General features: G+C 42.6%; 1 protein-coding gene across 1 annotated transcript in view; it reads right to left on the bottom strand.

The window, feature by feature from the left end:
- Window positions 1–1,659: 1,659 nt before the first annotated feature.
- Window positions 1,660–23,570, bottom strand: part of ASB9 (ankyrin repeat and SOCS box containing 9) — a 28,249-nt gene continuing 6,338 nt past the window's right edge. Inside the window, exons 3-8 of the mRNA XM_061408121.1 lie at window positions 21,185–21,264; window positions 12,438–12,545; window positions 9,649–9,799; window positions 8,787–8,921; window positions 7,178–7,366; window positions 1,660–2,282 (exon numbers count right to left, since the gene is read on the bottom strand). Coding sequence (XP_061264105.1) covers window positions 2,158–2,282; window positions 7,178–7,366; window positions 8,787–8,921; window positions 9,649–9,799; window positions 12,438–12,545; window positions 21,185–21,264 — 788 coding nt within the window. The 3' untranslated portion in view covers window positions 1,660–2,157. The remainder of the gene's footprint in view (window positions 2,283–7,177; window positions 7,367–8,786; window positions 8,922–9,648; window positions 9,800–12,437; window positions 12,546–21,184; window positions 21,265–23,570) is intronic.

Raw genomic sequence — 23,570 nt, 5'->3', positions numbered from 1 at the left:
AAAAACTAATGTTTTCAAAAAGAAAACTATTGCCCAGTGCCTACAGCTCTTTATTTCTTAACAAATGATTCCCCTGACTAGAGCACAAGATCTGGAAAGTCTGTATCTTTGCCCATTTCCTTCACTGTTGCTACCCTGGTGCCAAGAATGGCACCTGGCACTGACTAAATATGTCCTGAATAAATTAATTAATGCAATTAAATGAATTAGCAAGTGATACGGTGTTGGTGCTCATTTTCTGTCTAAATCCTGAGCAATTAAAAATGTGAACACGATCAGACCAAAAAGGGGGGAAAAAAAAAAGGGAGCAGGGAGGGGATGTAAAGTCATATTTGAATTTGTGAGCATATTGGAAGAGAAAACGCAGTGTCAATGGTGAAGTTTTCACTCCTGCATGGAAATTTCCAGAGCCTATGTTGTAAACCATCTTACAATGGGTAGTTTATGACCAGTAACCTTTTTGCTTAAATGATCATGTGGCAGCAGCGCCATCTTCTGGGTAACTAGTTGGGCATTTTAGAATAGCCTAGAGTCGTTTTGTTTTTTCATATACCAAATTGAGTTTAGAATCACAGAAGATTATTTAGGAAATATCTTTAGAGATCATCTAGGCCGTATGTCATCTTACAGGTAAGGATTTGCCTTAAGTGGGTACAATATTTTCTTATTTTCTCTTGATCCAATGGAGCCCCAAATTCATGTCTCGGAGAGAAGACAAACTACAGCCATCATTGCTAAATTATATCACAGGTCTCATATAAATCAGAAACTGAGAGGCAGTTAAAATCCATTTGTCGAGCATCTGAAGAGTGCTGCCCAATAGGAATTTCTGCAACAACAATAGAACTTTCTGTGATGATCTATACATGTCTGTGGAGAAGGCAATGGCACCCCACTCCAGTACTCTTGCCTGGAAAATCCCATGGACAGAGGAGCCTGGTAGGCTACAGTCCATGGGGTCGCTAGAGTCGGACACGACTGAGGGACTTCCCTTTCACTTTTCACTTTCATGCATTGGAGAAGGAAATGGCAACCCACTCCAGTGTTCTTGCCTGGAGAATCCCAGGGACGGGGGAGCCTGGTGGGCTGCCGTCAGTGGGGTCGCAAAGAGTCGGACACAACTGAAGCGACTTAGCAGCAGCATACATGTCTGTGCTGTCCAATACAGTAGTCACTAGCCACTTGAGGTTATTAAACATCTAAAATGAGGCTAATGATGCTGAAGAACTGGATTTTTAACTGTATCTAATTTTAACTAATTTACATTTTTCAAAAGCCACATATGGCGAGCGTAGGCTTTCTCAAGCTTGGCACTATTGACATTTGGGGCTTGATCATTCTTTGCTGTGGTGACTGTGTTGTACACTGTACGATGTTTAGCAACAGTCCTAGCCTCTAGCCACTGGCCAGGAGTACCCACCCCCTGGATGTTGCCAAATACCCTCCTCTCTAAGGGGCAAAATCACCCCTGGTTGAGAACCAGTGGGCTGGTAGCCACTGCAATGAACAGCACAGTTCTAGGATATGCCTGATACGTATAGAACATTTTGGTTGAGAAAAAGAACTGCCCACTATCCTGTACTAAGGCAGTAGTGGTCTTGTAATAAGAACAAGGAAGGTTTAAGAAAAAAAAAAAAAAGTAAATAAAGTCAGACGTAGTCACAGAAATGTCACACTGCTTTAATCTTTTTTCCCCACGAAGTGGAGACAGAGCCAGGATAGCGATAGTGGAAAATTCTGCTCCCCACAAGCCCCCAGGTTAGCATCAGAAAACCTACACTTAAATCTGGCTGCCTAGCCTCACTGTGGGTAACTAAACAAACTGACCTCCCCAAGTCTTAGGGTATCGCCTAGGGAAGAGGGGAGGAAGAGTGGGACTAAATTAGACAAAGCATAAAGGGTTCCCAGCTCAGTGCTGGGTAAGATATTCAACACCATGGATATCTTAGCCACCCTCTTCCAGGCAGGGGAGAAAATTTTTCATACCCTCCAAACCAACAGCACAAAAGAACCTAGTACGAAGCTACAATAAACGTCTCACTGCAAACAACAAAAACTTAGCTGAACTCTATAAACCTGACTTAACTTGAAAATCCCAGTGGTCTCAACACTCAATAACATTTGTCTGTTGTCTGTGTCGCCATTCGCTTGACACATTTAAATGTGGAGGAGAAACCGTTTCAGCTCCTCAGGGAGGTTGAGCTCAGTGATCTTATGATGCTGCTTGATCCCAAAGCACTTCCGAATTCTAAGGCGGCATAACTGCATCAAAGAAGAGGGCCCTGGAGAAAGATGATAAGACAAGTCACACATGGGTTTCATTGATCCAAGACTTTTCCTTTCCTTCACTGAAAGCATAAAAGATTTAACACTATTATCAAGAAGTAATATGGTACTGCTTAAGACCATGTTCTGGGTTTAATAAGAGGTATTTTAAGGCCATGGTCTCTCTTTTCTGCTATCTAACTGAAATCAGGCTGTTAGGTTTTGATTTAAAAAAGAAATTTAAAGCTCGGTCTCACCAATGGAGGCTTATGGAAGCTAATTTTGGAATTACAAAGCTATGAAATCCCCAACAATGAAAAGAAAACCCATGTTTAATGGTTTTCTTGTCTTTACTTTTAAAAAACATAAGTCCATATTTCTGAATGCAAATACTCTAATTTTATAACTTAGCAATTTTAAGATATTCAAATATAAGGAGCTATCTGTGAAATCTAAGTGTGATCTGAACTCATGTTTGTTTTTATATTCTGCATTTAGAGCATCCCAGTGCTTCAGCTTATAGTGGAAAATGAACTAGTACAAACTTTGCACAGACCCAGCCAAGAGTTTACATCTTAAGACAGCAATTCTCAACAGGGCAGGGGGTGGGAGGGCTGTATTTTGCTCCCTAGGGACCCTTGGTACTGTCTGGAGACGCTTTTGCTTGTCACAACTTGGGGGGTGGGCTATTAGCATCTAGAGGGTGGGCGACAGGGATGCTGCTAAACATGTCCACTGGGCAGGACAGGACTGCCCCAAACTGGCCCAAAATGTAAATAGTGCTGAGCCTGAGAAACCATCATAGGGTAAAAGGGTGGGAATTGTTTCCCAGCCCCGACTCGTGCACTAAATTGTAACAGAAGTTCTCTTTTGATTATTAAAAACATTTTTAAAAGCAAAGCTGTATACCCTAAACAGGGGCTTCCCTGGTGGCACGATGGTAAAGAATCTGCCTGCAATGCAGGAGACGTGGGTTCGATCCCTGGGTAGGGAAGATCCCCCGGAGAAGGGAATGGCAACCCACTCTAGTATTCTTACTTTGGAGAATTCCATAGACAGAAGAGCCTGGTGGGCTACAGTCTATGGGGTCGCAAAGAGTCATACATGACTAAGCAACTAACACTTTCACTTTCAGGGCTTTCCTGGTGGCTCAGATGGTAAAGAATCCACCTGCATTGCAGGAGACCTGGGTTTGATCCCTGGGTTGGGAAGATCCCCTGGAGGAGGACATGGCAACCCACTCCAGTATTCTTGCGTGGAGAATCCCATGGACAGAGGAGCCTGACTGGCTACAGTCCATGAGGTTGCACAGAGTGGGACACGACTTCGCCACTAAGCATGTATGCATACCCTCAAGAATCCCATAAAGCAGTAGCCCTCACGCCAGACTTTGTGGAGCTGGGGGATGTTGGGCCCCACCCCTGAGATGTTGCTTCAACGACCATCATCAGGTGGGCTGAGCATCTGGGTTTTGTACAGGCATGCGGCCCAGGTCATTGTATTGTGTGGCCAGGATTGAGAATTTAATTCAAAGGGTACAGTGGCCTGTGAATTTGATACCAAGCAGGACCCTGTGGGGCTCCTGGGCTTTTACAAAAGCCTTTCTGTGTCCCCATTTCTTGATTACAGGAAATAGGCTTCATGAGGCTTCTAAGATCTTCCCTGAGTTCCAAGGAACAGGTTCAAACAGATGCTAGTTAGGGAAGGAGGGGATCCTGAGACAAGGAAGGAACAATAGTGCAGCCTGGGCAGGGTCCTGGTCCCCGCTCCAGGGATACACAGAACATACATTTGAGCTGTTTTACAGACACAGAAACCCCCACCAGGTGGGAGAAGTTAAGTGAGTGCTGTCCACAAGCACTAGACCCCGGACCTGTTGGAACCAGAAGGCTGATGATGCTGACTCCCACTTACCTCACCACCAACCAATCAAAAGAATGTCCTCTTTGAACCATTCCTGTAAAACTCCTCACTACTCCCTCTAGGTAGTAACACAGTTTTGAGGGCAGTAGCCCACTGTGGCCCCCTTTGCCTGGCAAAGCAATAAAACTATTCTTTCCTACTTGAGCCAAACTCTGTCTCCAAGATTCAACTCAATGCGTCAGGCAGGGTACAAAGGCTGGATTAGACTCGGCTGGTAAAGAACCTGCCAGCAATGCGGAAGACCTGGGTTCCATCCCTGAGTTGGGAAGATCCCCTGGAGAAGGAAAAGGCTACCCACTCCAGTATTCTGGCCTGGAGAATTCCATGGACTGTATAGTCCATGGGGTCACAAAGAGTCGGACACGACTGAGTGACTTTCACTTCCTAGAGCATCACTGCAAGCTACAGGATAAAGTGGGTTGCATACTTCTCAGGTGATGGAAAACAGGGAGAGGTGGAACTAGACACATACACAAGGAAAGAAAGAAAGGAAATATTTTCAATGAGGCCCTCATCACACATTCAGAAGGTCCCTGTTGGAATTTAGGGCACCTTCCAAATTATGTTCAGTGTACTCAAGGCATATATTAAGGAAGGATTTCCCGGTGTACTCAAAGCACTTATTAACAAACTGCAAAAAGCATAGTGTGGGGAAACTGAACTTAACCTCATCTCACTAAAGCACGTTGAAGGACGTGACTAATCACATGTGCTAGACGCAATGTCAGGGACAAGTACAGGAGGTATTGATAAACGAGTACAGAGAACAAGACATCAGAGTAAGCCTGATAGAGACTTAGGCAAAGCAGGCCATTGGAGGAAACTCAGTGGAACTACCGATGGAAACTGAATATCTGCTATTTACAAGTGGGATACTGTATAACTAGAGCCTTCATTCCATATGAATAGAGCTGAAAGCTCACTAGTGCTTGGCAGCCACTTGCTGGCACCTGCAAATATTCAGGGGGCGTTGCTTTACTCCATAATGGAATCAGCTAATTCTATATTTACTGATGGGCATATTACTTTAGGGCTCCAGTTCTTTTTCTTCCTGCATCAACACTCATGATGCTTTAAGACCAAAGTGTATTCAAAGTGGCTACTGTGGTGCTGGGGTGAGAGAGTCTCATTAGTTGTCGTCGTGTGTCAGGAATAAACACTGCTTCAGCTGCTTTGGCGAGGGAGGGGGTGGTCATACTATTGAACTTCTTTCAAATGCGTGTGTGTCTACATGTATGATTTAATGACTTTAGGGGGCCTGAGGTACTTATGCCTTTGTGGATCTCTTTCTCAATTGAAAAAAAAGATGTTTTACAGCTGGTAATTTTACACCTGTGTCCGTATAAAGATGAATATGATCCAGGTTGAGTTATAGTCATTTTTTCCCTTCTGATTTTAAAAGAAATGAAAACATTTCTGTGGACCCCTAAAAAAACAGTGGGCCCCACGCATTGTGCCATCTGTGCCTGCTGTAGAAATCTGCCCTGTCTAGATATAATTTTTTAAAACCAAGAAATCGTTAAAACGTGGGCACAACTGCCTGGGGGTTACCCCACTGCTTCATATAAAGGGTTTTCTATTGGTTTGTTCCTTGTTTGTGGGGGGTGTGGGCAAGGCAGGCTATGAGCCCCAAGTGCCCTGGGGTGATGGGTGTAGGAGGAAGAAGGGTTCAGGGGCCACTTCACAATTTTGCCCAGAACCCTAATTCTGAGCATGTGGGGAGAAAATAACCAGATGATATGACATCAGAATCCTCCTGGTTGGGAAGCCTGCTTCAAACTTCTACAACCTCTAAGACTCAATGAGGTCTATACTCTAGTCAGATAAATAGGTCCTCAGCTGGCTGCTCTCCACCTCCCAGGACAATTAAGACTCTAACACAACATTTTTAGCAACTATACCCCAATAAAAATTAAATTGAAAAATAAAGTAAAAACTAAATAATAAAATTTATATCCACACACACAAAAAAGAATGCAATCTGAGGGGTCTCTGCTCCTCACTCCCAGCCTACCCCCAACCCAGGGAAGTGCCTCCACCTCCTTGCACACTGCTCAACCCCAGTGTTTAGTTGTTTGGGTCAGAAGTGTTGGTTTTTATTTATGAAGGTGTATGGGCTCAGTGTTGATTTAGTTATAACAGTAAATGTCTTCAGATTGCCATGGATCATGAAAGCGATACTGTGTAATGCTCAATGAGTTGCATTCCTACCCACTATCCCAGAAACCTAATGCCCAGTAATTCGCATTAGGACATACTGGGGCTTGTATAACCTCAAAGAGGCTTCTGCCACATCACTCTAAAGCATGGCTTACAAATACCATATGACATCACTTATACGTGGAATCTAAAATAAGACACAAATAAACTCAACTACAAAAGAGAAACAGACTCACAGACATAGAGGACAGACTTGTGTTTGTCAAGGGGAAGGAGGTTGGGAGAGGGCTGGATTGGGACTTTAGGGTTAGCAGATGCTAACTTATATATAGGATGGATAAACAACAAGGTCCTACTGAACAGCATAGGGAACTACATTCAGTATCCTGTGGTAAATCATCAGGGAAAAGAATATGAAAAGGAACAAATATATATATGTATAACTGAGTCACTTTGCTGTACAGCAGAAATAAACAACACTGTAAACCAAACATATTTCAATAAAATAAAATTTAAAAAATTAAGCATGTCTTAATTTTTAACATTTAAAAACAATATCTTAATTCTTTGCGAGCTGGAATACCCCTGAATATTAGATCATCCAAACCAGCCTCTCTCCAACATGCCAAACAGCAGGATGGTTGTTTATTATGCAGCCAGTACTGTACCTTGCATGCTAAATTATCTCAGCTCCCCACGTTTGGGGAACAGAGGGCGTGATCTGTTTAATAGGATGCAAAGTCAGAACTTGGTTAAGCACCTGGCTCCCTGCTAGAGCCCATGGGAGTCTCTACAAATTAAGGCTTAGATTTAGGCAAAGGAGAAGCACCTTCTCTCTGCAAGAGCTGGATCAGGGGGCTCTCTGGAGGCACCAGTTCCAAGGGTCGTTTGCCTTCAGCATTCCTGGCCTGGGTGTCCGCTCCAAAGTCCAGGAGCAGACTGACCAGCTCCCCGCTAGATGCCCTGGCCACTGCGTGAAGAGGGGAGTCCAGCCCCCGGCCCTGGTTCACATTCACTCCTAAACAGTGAGGAGAACAACAGAGTCAGTCCAGGAGCAGAGTGCAAGCACCCCCTTCTCAAAGCGCTGTGCCTCCACAGTGGGCACGGGAGTTCTCCAAGTCATCAGATGACTTGATTCCATTTAACAATATGGGGAAAAGGCCATTTGACAATATGACTAAAGCTATGACATGAGCCATATGGCAGATGAGGTTGAAAAACCTCACCTTTGAGCATCATACATAGCTGTGACAGATTTAGGAAAAATGCTGGCAGTGTGAAAGCTGCACATTTATTATTACTAGAGCCCAAACATTAGCCGGCACAGACTGGAAGTGACACTAGATGGCAAAATCTCATCTATGGCAATTTGCCATACTCACAAGCCCAGAAACTGCGATGAAGTTTAAACTGGAGACTTGAGACCATGTGAACTGGTCTGTGAAGAGCAACCAATTATTGATGACATTGCCTAGACTAGGGTGGCCAATCCTAAGATCACAGGGCAGGTGGCAAAGTCATCCTCTTCGGGGGTCAAGTGGATTCCTAGGACCATCCCCACCCGACTCTATCCCTACACTCTCAACAGAGCCTTAGCCCAGCCTAGACACTGGCTCTCACTGGGACGTGTGGGGACATACAGCTTTGCCTGAGCCGCTGTCTCTCTAGAAAAATGGGAATCTACGTCCAGTCAACAAATGCTAACTGAATTGTTCTTGTATTGTTCTTAGCTTTTGGAGGGATGCCAAACTGACCCTTTCCTGACTAGGAGCTTAAAATCCATCTAAGATGAGAGGAGAGAGAGAAAACCAACCTCCTCCTGGTTCATGGTAATGGCTGCCAATGAGTAGAAGGCAATAAGAACAATAAACCTTCAGCAGAGGGAAAGATTACCTGATTTTTAAATATAACCAAGACTCAAATAACTTAAAATGTGAAAAAGGGGTATTCCAAGTGTTGAAGGGGTTGGACAACAGCAGGAAGGTGAAAAAGAAGAATGGTGGGACTTGGGCCTTTTCAAAAATACATCTACAATGGACTAAAACTGAGGCAAGTTTATTTCCAATTCAAAGAGAACTGCTGAAGGTGGCCTAAAATTCAAAGGCCAGCCCTGACCCAGCATCTGTGGGAGTTATGCTGGGACTAGTAATATCAATGGCCAGAGGGAGGGAGGCAGGGGAAAGGGAGGAGAAACTAATAATCACTGAGGACCTTCCTGGGAGGAGGGACATCATGGTCAGCATGATTAAGAATCAAGTAAGAGAACTCAAGTTGAAACAGTTTCAAGTAATTCCCCAGGGAACACAGTCAAGATGAACTCTGATCTTGTCCAACTCCACTGCCCACACTTTTTCCTCTGCTACAACAGTAAGAGCTTTCAAATACCTTGAATGTACTTTTCATTTACTCTCCTTGTTCTGTTGTGCTTTTGGTTTTACCTGACTCCAGAAGTTTCTTGGCACAGGCCACCTGCAGGTTTTCACAAGCCATATATAATGGTGTTCCCAGGTGGTGGATGTTTTGGTCAATGTCGCCCCCGTGAGCCACAAGAGACTCGATGCACTGCATGTGGCCTGCAGCCCAGAGTGGGAGAAAACAGTTACAGCACTAATTCTCACAGCTAGGGAAACACCACCTTGCCCATATTCTGTGTGTTGAAAATTTCAAATGACTTAACTAGGGACCAAAAGCTATGTTCTTTACTTAGAATAGCAAATGATCTTCAACACCGTCAATAGTTAACAGGGTGTCCCATAAGATGCCATCTGGAGCTCTGGGTGGAACTCCACGTGAGTTTATTAGCCACGGTGGGCAACCAGCAACCATCCACCTTCTTTAATTGTTTGTGGCTTTGTAATCTGAGTTCAGAAATCGAAGTGAGAGTTGGGAAGAGGTATGGAAGAGGGACAAGGTGGACCTGAAGAAGACAGCACAGAGAGTGGGCCATGGAACAGGGAAGGAAACTTACAACCTCACCAAAAGCAGGCCCTGGGGGAAACTGCCCACCATCCCATAAGAGTGGGGAGCACTGGAGAGGCTTAGGAGATGGTGCCAAATCCAACACGAGTGGGGCCCTGTGTGGCCAATTAGGTGGGGTGAAAGCAGAATCATTCTTCCTTGGTCTAGTGTCATACTGAAACACTGCCCCTTTGCATTTATCTTGTTATGCCATTGTAGTTCTGTGTGGAACCCAGGATCCCACATGGAGAACAAGTGCTTTGTATACCTCCTTTTCCCTCTTCAATCGCAAGATGTCCCTTGAAGGAATGGGTGGAAAACTTCAATTCTCAACAGATTTACCTCTCTTAGCAGCTTCGTGGATGGGGGACGCCAGGTCATTCTCCGGGTGGGGACTGGCTCCATATTGCAGAAGCAAATTCACACACTCGTGGCTGCCGCTGACACAAGCATTAAACAAGGGAGTGTGCCAGTCTACAGTGACACTGTTCACCTGTAAGGAAAAACTCCAGGATGAAGGCAGGCAATGAAGTACCCTGGATTCTAACGTAAGCTCCACCATTTTCAAGCTGTTTTTTTATTTTCATTTATCAGAGCCTTAAATTCCACAGCTACAAGATGGAGACAAAAAAGAACAAATGCCACAAAGCTGTTGTGAAAAACCAAATGAAGTATGGGATGTCAGGCCCCAAGAATGTTTCTGAATATTTTGTCTCCTCTATGCCCTCCCCCAGGAACATGAACTTGGACACTAGTTAGGATAAGTTGAACAGGTCACAAACTAATCACCTTATTTTAAATACTCTATCCTAGACCCATCCCACACCAATCCAATTTCCGCACAGCAGTTAGAGTAACCTCTTAAAATTGTGAATATATTATTTTGTCTTAATTTCAGATGCCCCAGGTGCAAACCTGAAGGAGACACTCACTTCCAGGATCACAAAAGTGCAGCACAACCCTGAGAGGGAGCAGCTCTCTCACGTTTGCACCCTCAGGCTCCTCTTTTGCCTCTGCTTAGTCCTGGCTCTGTTTCCAAGTTCGGGGTAAGTTTTCTTAACCAAAATATAAACCTGAGGATATACTTATCATGGCTCTCGGCTGCCCTCAGGACAAAGTCCATTTTCCTGGCATAGACAGCAAGCTTGTTCTGTTCTGACCCCTGTCCCCTGCTCTACCCTGCTGCTATAAGGAATGATTTGAAATCACACAAAATGCCCAACCCACACATTTTCCCCAACCCGCCAACGAGCTGAGTGACTCCAACAGGTCCTATAGATTTCAACTGTGATGTCACTTCCTGCAGGAAGCATCTTTTCACTCCCTCTCTCCGTCAGAAATAAACAGGTTAGGAACATTTGTACATGTTCCCAACAATCCTCTTACTATTAATACTTATTATATTTTGTAGCATGTGGTAGCAAAAAATGACCACAGACTCTGTGCCCAGGATGCACATTCCTTTATAATGTGGCTCTGCGACTCCTCCCATCACAAGACAGAGATTATTTTTCCACACCTGGAATCTGGGCTTGCCCACATGAATCACTTTTTGGTCAATGGGACAGTTAACAAGTGTGATGCAAGCAGAGAGCTCACCCTTTTCACTGCTCTCGGAATCCCTGCGACCATGTGAACAGGCCCAGGCCGCCTGCTAAAGGATGAGAGACCACAGGGAGATTGTATTTCTCCCCAGACCTCCCAGCGGCCGCAGCCACGGTCACCATGAAGCAGTCTGCTGCAGCCCACCTATTGGCTAACCCCAAATGCCTCCGTGAGCCCAGCTGAGGCTAGCCAAAGCAGGCCAGACCAGAAGAGCTGTCCAGACTACACAAGGAACTGTGAATCAAGAAATGGCTACTGTCTGAAGCCATTAAGTCAGGTGGTTTGTTACACAGCAGAAACTGATGGATAAAAACAGTGTATTCTAATTGCCTGCTGTGGCTGAGATATTATGCATTCACCAAATTCATTCCCTCTCTCCTGGGCACACAGCCATACACTTTCCCACCTTCCTGGCAGTTAGACATGGCCTGAACTCTGGCCAATGGGATGTGAGCAAAAGTGACATATGTCACTGCCAAGACTGGCCTTTTAAAAGTCTCCATTCACAATCCTCCATGTCTTTTCCTCTTCCAGCCATCTGGAACAGAGCACACATGGGAGCCACTTGTTGGAGGCAGAGGAGCAACAGGATGAAAGGAGCCTGTGTCCTTGAGTCACCCTTGGAACACAGCCACCCAAACGGCAACACCCACATAGGACTCTGAGTTGAACAAGAAATAAACTTTCATTCTATGAGGGCTACTGAGAGTTCAGGGTTTATCTGTTGAAACATTTAGTGTCACATTCAGCCATTTACCTGTTTATCTGGTTGTCTCCTCCTTTAGTTTAGAAGTTCCTGAAAATCTTTATTTAGAGTTAGACACATAATAAATCCTCAGTACTGACTGGTTGAGAAAAGATGAGCAATCTATATAGAATCTTCTGATCAGATTTTCCCATCACTTTTGAGCAAGAGGGGACTTAGTTAATGGAAGAAGTACTGGTCCCTACTTTCAAATTCAATGACTGTGTAACTTCCTTCTCTGTAATCTCATTATGTCACCCTGATTCCTGTTCTCCAAATAACCACATGCCTTACCCCCTCTCAATCCTCCCAATTCCACAAAATATGCTACAGAATTTTTTTGCTATTTCCCCCATTATTTTTCATATATATACTCTAAAGCTCACAGGCTAAGTAGCTTGTCCAAATTTCCAACGTTAGTAAATGGTAGAGATGGTCTGGGATCATTATTCAGGTCTTATGGAGCCAAATGTTGTATGTTTTCTACAATATGTCACTACCTTCCAGCCATAGGAATGAAGGCAGAAATGTAACAGCTATTTATTAGTAATGACAGCTAAAGAAAAGGATATAGGCTCAGACCATGACTTTCTAGCTAAAAATGCAGTATTTCATCTACTGCTAAAGTAAATAAGCTTGATGGACATAATACTTTGGGGGGAAAAAAACCCTCTTCATATTTCAAATCAGGCTAATAAAAAATGCTGGAAAGTATTTAGAAGGGATAGAAATAGCTATTTTTCAGTAGTGGCATCTAAGATGTGGTTTGAGTTGTACTTACATTAGCTCCATGTCTCAGTAATATTTTTACACAGGAGGGATGACCTCCAAGACAGGCTTCGTGGAGTGGAGACACACGATCTGCAGTGATGAGGTTCACCGGCCACCCCTGGAGGAAGGGAAATGGGCAGAGTAAGGAGTGCAATGTAACAGTTCTGTAGGGCTCAGCCATGAGTCCACGATTCTTTTAAAAGTTAACCTGGCTCACCTATGTGCTCAGTCACTCAGTCGTGTCTGACTCTTTGTGACCCTGTGGACTGTGGCCCAACAGGCTTCTCTGTCCACGGAATTCTCCAGGCAAGAATACTGGAGTGGGTTGCCATTTCCTTCTCCAGAAGATCTTCCTGACCCAGGGATCAAACCTACATCTCCTGCATTGACAGGAGAGTTCTTTACACTGAGCCACCAGGGAAGCCAATATATATTCTTATGACTGCAGATTCACAGAAGAGTCCCTGACCCAGGTAAATTGTCTCTAGATTCCTGCCCCATAGACACGTGAATACCTGCCTGTTACATTAAGCCACTAATGTGGAGGATACTTTGTTACACAGCAAAAGGTGACTAAGACAGTCCAAAGCATTAGGTGAAGCTCCATCGACAGAGAGCCAAAGGGACAATTACTGTCTCACTCTAGTAGTTTAGAGCTAAAGCAGCAAGAAAGTGTCTGAAAGGTCGTGGGGTTCTTCAACCTCTTGGAAAGTGTGCTCTCCAGGAGATGGATCCTGAACCTAATCCAAGCAGAACATCAAAAGAACTCAAGGAGAGGCTCCACAGACCCCCTGATCTTGGAATATATAATCTATTCCTAACAGGAAGAAACCAGGTACAATAAAAGTTCTTTTCCTTAGCATATGTCAATTAAGAGCATGGATAGTTTAATCAACATCTTGGTGATACTGGGTTAGTTTAAAAGTTCATTTGGGTTTTTCTGTAAGATGTCACAGGAAAACCCAAATGAACTTTTTGGTCAACTCAGTATTATACCTTTTCTTCCCAGAATGCATGCAGGCTAAGTCGTTGCAGTCAAGTCTGACTCTGTGTGACCCTGTGGACTATAATCCAACAGGCTCCTCTGTCCAAGAGATACTCTGGGCAAGAATACTGGAGTCAATTTCCATGCTCTTCTCCAAGGGAATCTTCCCAACCCAGAGATCGAAGCCAGGTCCCCTGCATTACAGGCAGATTCTTTACCACCTGAGCCGCTAGGGAAGCCCAGAATAAATAAATTTTTCTGGAATAAATTTGCCTAAAATCATTCCATTAACTTATCTCACTCACCATCATCCCTAACACACATTCTTCTATTTTTGTGGGCATTTTTTTTCAGCCCCCTAGTCATGCTGTCCTTTGGGCTGTTACCCTCTGACTGGCAAGCTCATACATTTTGATATATCCCATCATTCTGGACATACACTTGAGTTCACAGGATCTCAAACCCAGAGATTTTTTTTTAAGGTGGGTCTAGGAATGGGTTCTGAGAGACTCAAAATAATCTGCTTGTAAATGAGAAACTTGAAAATCCATTTCAGCACTTTGCCATACCAGCTCTGCTGTTTGCAGGGAGGGACAGGGCTGTATCTTCCCTTCCTTCACAACCTCAAATCCCATCTGTATTAAACAAATGCTCACTGACCCCTTGACTCGAGAAAAATCTGAATTGTAGCATTTATTCCCTTCACAAGCACTGCCCATGGACTTCACGGTGTAGCATCTTCTGTTTATTATTATTTTATTCGAGGCATTCCTCTCAAAGATCTGTTCTCAAATCCGTTCTTTCCCCACTCTCAGTGTTCTCTGTCCAGTCTCCTCCCCACACACTGGTCGAATACACCGGAAATTCACAGCAAAATGTTAATTGCATTTTTCTCTGTGCTACAGATCATGAGATGAAAGAAGACTATTCTTTAAAGGAATTCTTTATTAAGAGTTCCTCTATTACAAATATACTCCTATAGCCACTACTGCCATTTCAAAATCATTTAGGTGCCTATACATTAATCCAGGTAAATGAAAAAGCAAAAAAGAAATTATTTACATTCCAAAAATGTTCACCACCCATTACATATTCACATTACAAAGAAGTTCCTTTAAATTAAGCTTCCCTGTGCAAACTGAGGACTGTACTTACAGTTCATCACAGATATGCAATTTTGACTTTAAATGAACTGTGGCAGTTTGTCTGAAATATTGTCAAGTCTGAATCATATACCATTTAAGGTAATTTTTAACCCATTACTTCAGAGAGGGTCCAGTCTACAGTGGGTTCTCAGTTAGAAAAAAATGGATCGAATAGCTGACCTTTAATTTTTCCATCATCAATTGTCTGTCCCCTAATCTCAGTGTACAGTCAGAAGTTCTGATGATTCCATGGGGCTGTGCAATATCAGGGCACCCATGGGTGACACAGTGCTTGGTACCTGGCAACTTTCTGTCCCAGCTCCAAATCATATTCTACTCAGACAACCAACTGACCACAAGAGGGTTAGGCTTTATCATTTATCCTGTCCACAGTTACCACTTCCTTCTCTACACAGCAGAAAGGAAGATCACAAACCTCCATCTCACTCACGTTCATCCAAACACATCACTTCCTCCCTACTTTACCAAGGAGGTCAAAGCCATCTGATGTGAGAGCTTTCTACATTACCCTCCTCTCCACCCCTAACATCTCTTTATATTTCTCCAGTCTTCTTTTCTCCCATTGCTCCTTTCTCTGTGGGAGAAATATATGAGCTCAGTCCAATAGCCCATGACCTCACCTGGTCCTCCCACCAGCCCCATGACTTTCTTTCATCTACCTTCTCACATGCGTTCCCCTGCTCTCTCCTCTTCAGGTACACTTTCTTTTTGCTTTCAAAGTCCTCCCAGCCCTCAGTCCTGACCCTCTGAGAGCATCCATTCAACGCTCTTCATCCCTTCACTGGCCCCCCCTTTTTTTTCCAAAAATAGTCTATCCCCATTAGACCTTCTCTCATTTTCTACCAACAGAACCCTGCTGACACACTTTTAAAGCCCACCAGTGACTTTCAGAATCCAGTATGCCTTGCTCCGTTCCCCACCTCCTTCCACCTCTGAATCTGCAACATATTCATCCTGACCCCGTGGAACTTGTGCCCTAGCTTCTAAAACAGACTTCTACCTGAAATTACCTCCAGTCTCTGACTGCCTTTTTTTTCTCTTTCACTAACTCTGTTCTTCTCATCCTTACATCTCCTAATGCAGGCATTTCCTCAAGGATTTGCCCCCAAATCCTTTTCTTTTCTCTCAATACCCTCTATATATTACATATTGCTTTCAAATCTAAATCTCCAGCCCCAGTACATGTTCCTAATTCCCTGCTAAGACATAATCACCCAGAGACCCAGTTCATGACATAAATTTAGCCTTTGCCAACCAAACTCTCCTGAAAAGGGCTCCTTTTCTGCTAGACCTGATTCTCTGAATGGTACCACTATCTTCATTTCAAACCTAGGACTGAAATCTCAGACAGAGGACAGCAGAATGATTACCGAGTTCAAATGCTGGCATCATCACCTAAGTAGCAGTGTGACCTTGGGCCAGCTACTTTTCTCTCAAAGTCTCAATTTCCATTTGTAAAATGGGGACAATTTCACCTACCCTACCAGGTTGGTTATGAATACTTTAAAAATGATGTATGCAAAGTCTTTGCTGCAAAGTCTTGCTAAGGCAAGAGTACTGGAGTAAGGTGCCATTGCCTTGTTTAGTACTTAGTAATTTCTAGGCAGTTAATATTTTAGATTTCTTTTTATTCTTTATCACTGAGCCTTGAATCAGCTGCTACATCTTTACCAGCTGAGCCACAGGGGAAGCCCAAGAATACTGGAGTGGGTAGTATATCCCTTCTCCAGCAGATCTTCCTGACCCAGGACTCAAACTGGGGTCTCCTGCATTGCAAGTGGATTTTTTACCAACTGAGCTATCAGGGAAGCCCAAAGTCACTCAGTCATGTCCGACTGTTTGTGACCCCATGGACTAAACAGTCCATGGAATTCTCCAGGCCAAAATACTGGAGTGGGTAGCCTCTCTCTTCTCCAGGGGATCATCCCAACCCAGGGATCAAACCCAGGTCTCCCACACTGCAGGCGGATTCTTTACCAGCTGAGCCACAAGGGAAGCTCAAGAATACTGGAGTGGGTAGCCTATCCCTTCTTCACCAGACCTTCCTGACCCAGGAAAGGGTCTCCTGCATTGCAGGCAGATTCTTTACCAAATGAGCTATCAGGGGAGCCTGCTACATCCTAAAGGTCTGATATTTCAGAATGCCCAGGATCTTGCCTAGTATCCACCCTGACTTAACCCTTTAAAGACTGCGTGGAGCAGCATAGAGTTTTTATTCAAGAAACAAAAAAGTCAGTCCTCATCCTGTGCATGCAGTGGAACTTTATTGGGAAGGTTTATAGGGCTGTGCATTCAATCTTCAGGGGAACTTTAAAAAATAAAAAGTCCTGATACCCAAGCTGCATCCCAGAGCAACTGCAATACAACCAAAGGTAGCTGAATTCAGGCACTGGTATTTTTAAGATTTCCCATGCAACCCTAGCCCAAAGGGATGCTAATATGAACCATTAAATTAAGGTCACAGAGTGTCCAAGGTTGCCTTAATTGCTTTATGCTGGCCTAACAAATTGCTTTGACTTTTAAAAAATAAATTACTATTGAAGTGCAACAGATACAAAGAAAGGTTCATAAATCCTTAGTGTAAACCTCAGTGAATTATCACAAAGACAATCTAACTATATAACCACTATACAGGTAAAGAAAAAAAACATTACCACAAACCCACATACATCCTACCCAAATTACATCCACAAATGCATTCAGAATAGTGGCTTCTAGCATGATAGTTTTCCTTGATTTTGAATGTTTTATTAATTGAACCATGAAGTATGTATTTTTGTATGTGTGCTCAGCTATTCTGACTTAACATCTGGTTTTCAAACTCATTCATTCATATATTTTCATTGGTGCATAGAGTTTCACTGAGTAATATACCAAAATATATTTATCCACTTACTTTTGATGGACAGTTAGGTTGTTTTCAAGGGCTTTTTTTTTTTTTTTCTGTTATGAATAAGGCTGCTTCTTTAGTGGCTCAGACAGTAAAGAATTTGCCTGCAATGCAGGAGACCTGGATTCAATCTCTGGGTCAGGAAGATCCCCTGGAGAAGGGAATGGCAACCCAGTCCAGCATTCTTGTCTGGAGAACCCATGGACAGAGGAGCCCGGCAGGCTACAGACCATGGTGTCACAAAGAGTCAGTCACAACTGAGCAACTAACACTTTCATTTGCACTTAGGTTGTTTTCAAGGGTTTTTTTTGTTTGTTTTTTTTTTTTTTTTGCTGTCAGGAATAAGGCTTCTATGAATATACCCATACATGTTTTTTGATGAACTCATGTATACATATCTGTTGCATATAAACCTAGAAATGAAAGTGTTTGGTTGTAGGGTATAGATATTTGTAGCTTTAGTAGATATTCCTTAATATTTCCCAAATTGGTTTGCACAAATTTACACTCCCACCAGCAATGTATGAGAGTTTCAGTTGCTCCACATTCTTGCCAACACTTTGTATTATCTGTCTTTTCAAATTTAACCCTTCTAGTGGGAGGAGTGAGTAACATAATTTGTAATTTGAATTACACATTTACTAACTTTACTAATAAGCACAATTTGATATATTTATTGAACACTTGGATATCTTTTAAAAAATTGCCAGTCCAAGTTTCTTGTTCATTTTTCTGTTGTCAGTCTTTTGTGTATTGATTTTAGGCTAGGAATAAGAGTTCTTAGTCATAAATAGATAGATATCTCAAATATTTTCTCATGTATGGCTTGCCTTATTGCTTTTAAAATGCTGCCTTTGATGAACAAGTCCTTAATTTTAATGAAATCCAACCTATCAATGTTTTTGTTCCTTTCCACATACTATTTCTCTTTCATGTCAAATGCCTTCCTCCCTCTTTCTCCACTGGCAAAATGGCCTTTTAAAAAAAATTCCTGAACATAGTGATTTTACAGGAGCTTAAAAAATACCAATGCATGAAGCCTGGCCTAGGCTAAATCAGAATATCTAGAGTGAAGCCCAGTTGCTGTTTTCCTTTTAAATCTCACATTATTTTAATGTGAAGTCATAGTAAAGAATAATTAGTTACAGATTCAGTTTCTCCCTTTTTGGACCAAGTGAGAATTACTTTTTATAATTTTCTCTTCTCTTTGTTATAGACATTTGCACGTTTGGTCTTATATCCCTGACTAAAGTATGTTTGTTTAGTTTAGCAGCAGTTTTTTTCAGTAGTCTTTGATTATCTGAAGTGCTATGTAGATTGTAGTAAGAAAATAGGTACTCTTCAATTTGTGAAGAGTAACTAGAGCAGGTACATAATGTCACCTCAGTTAATTCTCTCAAATTCATATATAAGGTAACATAAAAGACTGAATTTTGGGTCTCAATTCTTCACCCTCCTGTAACAGTGTAATATAGTCGCACCCTTGTCATGACCTCATAATTGACAAAATTACTTCCTTGATCCTTGACTTTGGACTTGGCCATCTGACTTGCTCTGACCAATGGGATGTTAGCAGATCTAACATAAGCAGATTAGAAGTTTTCTCTCATGGTTGGGCTTGCCCTGCTATGCTACAGCCTTCTGCCACAGGGAGAAAATTCCTCAGGTAGCCACTGGTCAAACAAGGATGGGAGATGAGTACAGGAGAGCTGTACCCAACCCACAGCTTGAAGCCAAGAACACTGCAGATCAGCTGATCCAAAATTTTATTGGCAAGAAATGTTTATTGTATTTTGCTACTGTGTTTGGGCTTTTTTCTTACACAGCAAGACCTGACTAATACTGGAGGTATTAGTCTGGAGGAAGGTATTGGAATGCTCAGGAGCTTCTCAGGTGGCGTAGTGGTAAAGAATCCACATGCCAATGCAGGAGATGCAAGACACATGGCTTTGATCCCTGGGTCAGGAAGATCCCCTGGAGAAGGAAATAGCAATGCACTCCAGTATTCTTGCCTGGAAACTTCCATGGACAGGGGACAGTCCATGGGGTCACAAGCTGGACACAACTGAGAGACTCAGTGCACACACACACACACACACACACACAGAGGAACTCATTTTTTGAAGGTAGAAACTAGGGTTCCAAGAAAATAACTTGCTTAAATAATGCAAAAGTGCTTAGATAAAGACATGATTCCAGCAGATGTTCAGTAAACATATAAATACTGAATATAAATGAATATCAGTCCAATTTAGTAAGTTATATATAAAAGCTGCAATGATCATTTTTTACCCTATCAAATTAAGGCAAATGTTTCAGTTTATCTGAGAAGTAGCTTAACCTTATTTAGCTAGAGTTATGTGCTACTATCTATATTTCTAAGAGGCTGCTGCTACCAAAAACAGCTTAAGATAGTGACTTAGAGTAGTCTGAAATTTATCTTTACAAATTGTCTTCTTATAGGAGGATTTCTTAGTCTAGATAGGTCTGTGAAATTGGAATTTTTCAAAGCACATTTATTAATATTTCCAGAATTAACACCTGAAATTTATCATGTCCTTCAATTGTGAATCTAGACCACAAACCACAGTAGTAATAGGACATCACTGAGAGGAATCACAGATATTTTTAATTGCATTGATTATTGCAGATATCTAAAGTAGCTCAAAATACATTTATCCTACTTAGAAAGTATGGCAATAATTAGAATTGCCACTAAATCTTCTTACTGAATGTGTTAATAAAGAAGTTCATATACTACGTTGCACATTTGTTTAATAGGGTTCCCCTATATTGTGTTTTATGCATTTAAGACATTAGTCTGAGAAGGGGTCCTTAGATTTTGCCAGACTATCAAAGGGGTCCATGAAAGGGCCAAGAGCTCCTAACTTAAAAGGTCTACATTGTCTCTTCAGAGGACAAACATTATGAACAAAAATTTTACTGGAATTTTGAATGGTGATTGAAACTACTTTCTTAAAAGCACCTTTGCTTAAGTTCCCAATAATTTCAAACCACCAAAATTCCAATTAATGTGTACTTTAAAGTATCCCATCGAAGGAGCAGAGAAACTAATATCAAACTGGCAGAGCCATTTCCACTGCAGATTCAATAGAACTGAACATTTCTTTGATATTTTAAGATGACATATTTTAAAAGACATTTTCAAGCATTTATTTTATGTAAAGGGTCTTCAGCCTCAGCACTACTGATACTGGGGGCTGGATAACTGTTTAACGTGGAGAGTCATCCTGTACAGTGTCAGATGTTTAATTACTTCCTTGGTCTCCAGCTACTAGATGCCAACATCACCACTACCCCAACCCCATTCCCACTCCTGCTCCCAGCTATGACAACCAAAAATGTCTCCAGCCAATGTCAAATGTCTCCATTTGGGGCAAAACTGCCCCAATTGAAAACCACTGCTTTACGTGATAATTTTCCAGGATACAGTCTATGGAATAAAGTGACAGCAACTTGAATGCACTAATTTGCCCACTATTCATTCAATAGATACTACAGAATCTACTTTCTGCATAAAATTGTACTAAACTCTAGGATTATGCCAGCCTCCAAATAAAGGAGGACAGCATTCATCTCATTCTGCTAAACAGGAAATTTACATCCTAAGATCAGACTATGACTTCTTTTCCTCAGTGTGGTGAGCAGTAAAACTTGCCTAATATTCATCATTTTTTCCCCAAAAAATTACCTACCTGGTTGATGAGGCTCCTCAAAGACAGCAGACGTCCATGAATGGCTGCTTCATGCACAGGAGACCAATCAGATACAAAGTCTGTATGGAAAGGGAGGAAGAGGTTAGTTACATCCTGCTATTGCACTTTAGACCCAGAGGCTCATCCTTGCCCATCAATAAGAGCCTAACTGGTCTTACTGGAGGGAAACATTGGAGTCAAGCAACCAACCCCTTTCATCAGGACTTTAGCATTTCTCCCCTCTATGGATGTTTCTTGAACACAGCTTATTTGAAATGTCTAGCTAGCTAAAGAAATAACTATACTCTGCTTTCAAACTAAAGACAAAGAGGTGGACTGGGATGACAGATTACTGTACTTCGATTTACACACTGGTTTCAAAGGCAAATGATCCATTTAGTTAAATGAGAGCTTCACTAATTAGCAGTATTAGTGCATTAAACTGTTTGCCAGCCTAGTTTCCTGCATGAAATACAAACTCTGGCACCTCAGCAAACAGTGTCATATACTAATAGTAGTAATCATGTCATTACATACGCCATTAGGCTTGGAATCAAATCTAAACAAAACCCTATCTATTTGTAGATTACCTCCTGTCCCAATATCAAGCACAAATCAGACTTCAGTCTGACCTTGCAAGAGGGACGTGATTTCCCCACAAAGGTAGTGTGCCAGTGTGCTTAAGAGAAATCTGTGAATTCAGACCCACTTGACTTCTTCTGAGCTGAACCGAGGTCTCTGGAGCAGAACCTAGCTTCAGTTCCCTTCTCTGTAAAGTCAGGACAGCGATATACTTAACCTATAGCTCAACTTCTACTAGCTACTATTATTACCCCGCCCTAACACTAATTAGAGGGTATTGATTATACCCCACAGTCACTGCTATTTAAAATAGCAGGGACCTCCCTGGTGGTCCAGTGGTTATGACTTCGCTTTCCCATGAATGGGGTACAGGTTCGGTCCCTGGTCGAGGAGCTAACATCCCACATGCCTCGTGGCCAAAAAACCAAAACATGAAAAACAGAAGCAATATTGTAAACAAATTCAATAAAGACTTTAAAGATGGTCCACATCAGGAAAAAAATCTTTTAAAAAATTAGCAAATGTATTCTCTAACCATATGCAAAGAATACACTTTCTTAGGAAAGAAGTCTGTAAAATGCACCTCAACACATTAAATGTTTCGCCCTCTTTCTCGTTGACTGGATGTGCCCTGAATTTGGCATAGACCTGAATTTTTCTCATCTCCAGCTGCATCTAGTTTCTAGAACAAAGGCAGGAAGTCAGAACATGAGGCGGCTAGTCTGCGCTTGCCACAGCTCAGGCTCTGCCTGATGGAGTAAATACACTACACACCAACGAGGCAGGATGGTCTGACACCAGTCACACTTTGTGAATGAACTGGTATCTCCTAGAAGTCCGAAGACCTGGAGAAGCAAGGCAGTTACCAAAGCCTGGCCAACGCCAGCCCATCAAGGAGGAGGCTACAACACTTTGGACTTAACATGTGTTGCTGATATGCGCCTGCCACCTGGAGCTATCAGTGTCCCGGAAAATCTGTCCCAGTGAGCACATTACCATTCTTCCGGATGGATTGACCAGGCTCTTAATAGAGAAGAGCAAGCTGAATGAACCTGCCTCCACACCGTCCATCCAAGGCTTCCCTTCTGGGTTCATCATCATGCCCAAGGTACTTTCAGGGAACTGACTTTTCCTAACTTCTGAAAACCACCATTCTCTGAGGGTCCTAATGCTCTCAGGAGAAACACTACTGCTTCCAGGGCTTGGCATCTACAGCGCAGACATCAGATACGGAAAGACTGATCCCCAAATTAGAATTAAAAGGATAACTCATTCTACCCTGTTGGTTCAAAGGCAAAATACCATCCATACAAACTGTTGAGTGAGAAGAGCCACAAGCTGAGAAAGATCTCAAAAATCAGTTGGATCACCATGTTTGTGAGGATTAAGCCATTTTTTTCCTCCCAAGTTCTCAGCTGCTAAGAAATATCACTGCCACACTCCTCAACCTTTCTTATTTTAATTTAAATTTATTTATTTTAATTGGAGGTTAGTTACAGTATTGGTTTTGCCATACATCAACATGAATCTGCCACGGGTATACACATGTTCCCCATCCTGAACCCCCCCTCCCACGTCCCTCCCCATACCACCCCTCTGGGTCATCCCAGTGCACCAGCCCCAAGCATCCTGTATCCTGCATCGAACCTGGACTGGCGATTCGTTTCTTATATGATATTATACATGTTTCAATGCCATTCTCCCAAATCATCCCACCCTCTCCCTCTCCCACAGAGTCCAAAAGACTGTTCTATACATCTGTGTCTCTTTTGCTGTCTCAATCACAGCAGGATCCTCTATGACC

This window comes from Bos javanicus, chromosome X (assembly GCF_032452875.1).
Source record: "Bos javanicus breed banteng chromosome X, ARS-OSU_banteng_1.0, whole genome shotgun sequence".
In the NCBI taxonomy this organism is placed as follows: domain Eukaryota; kingdom Metazoa; phylum Chordata; class Mammalia; order Artiodactyla; family Bovidae; genus Bos; species Bos javanicus.
This window is presented reverse-complemented; position numbering and strand designations above follow the sequence as displayed.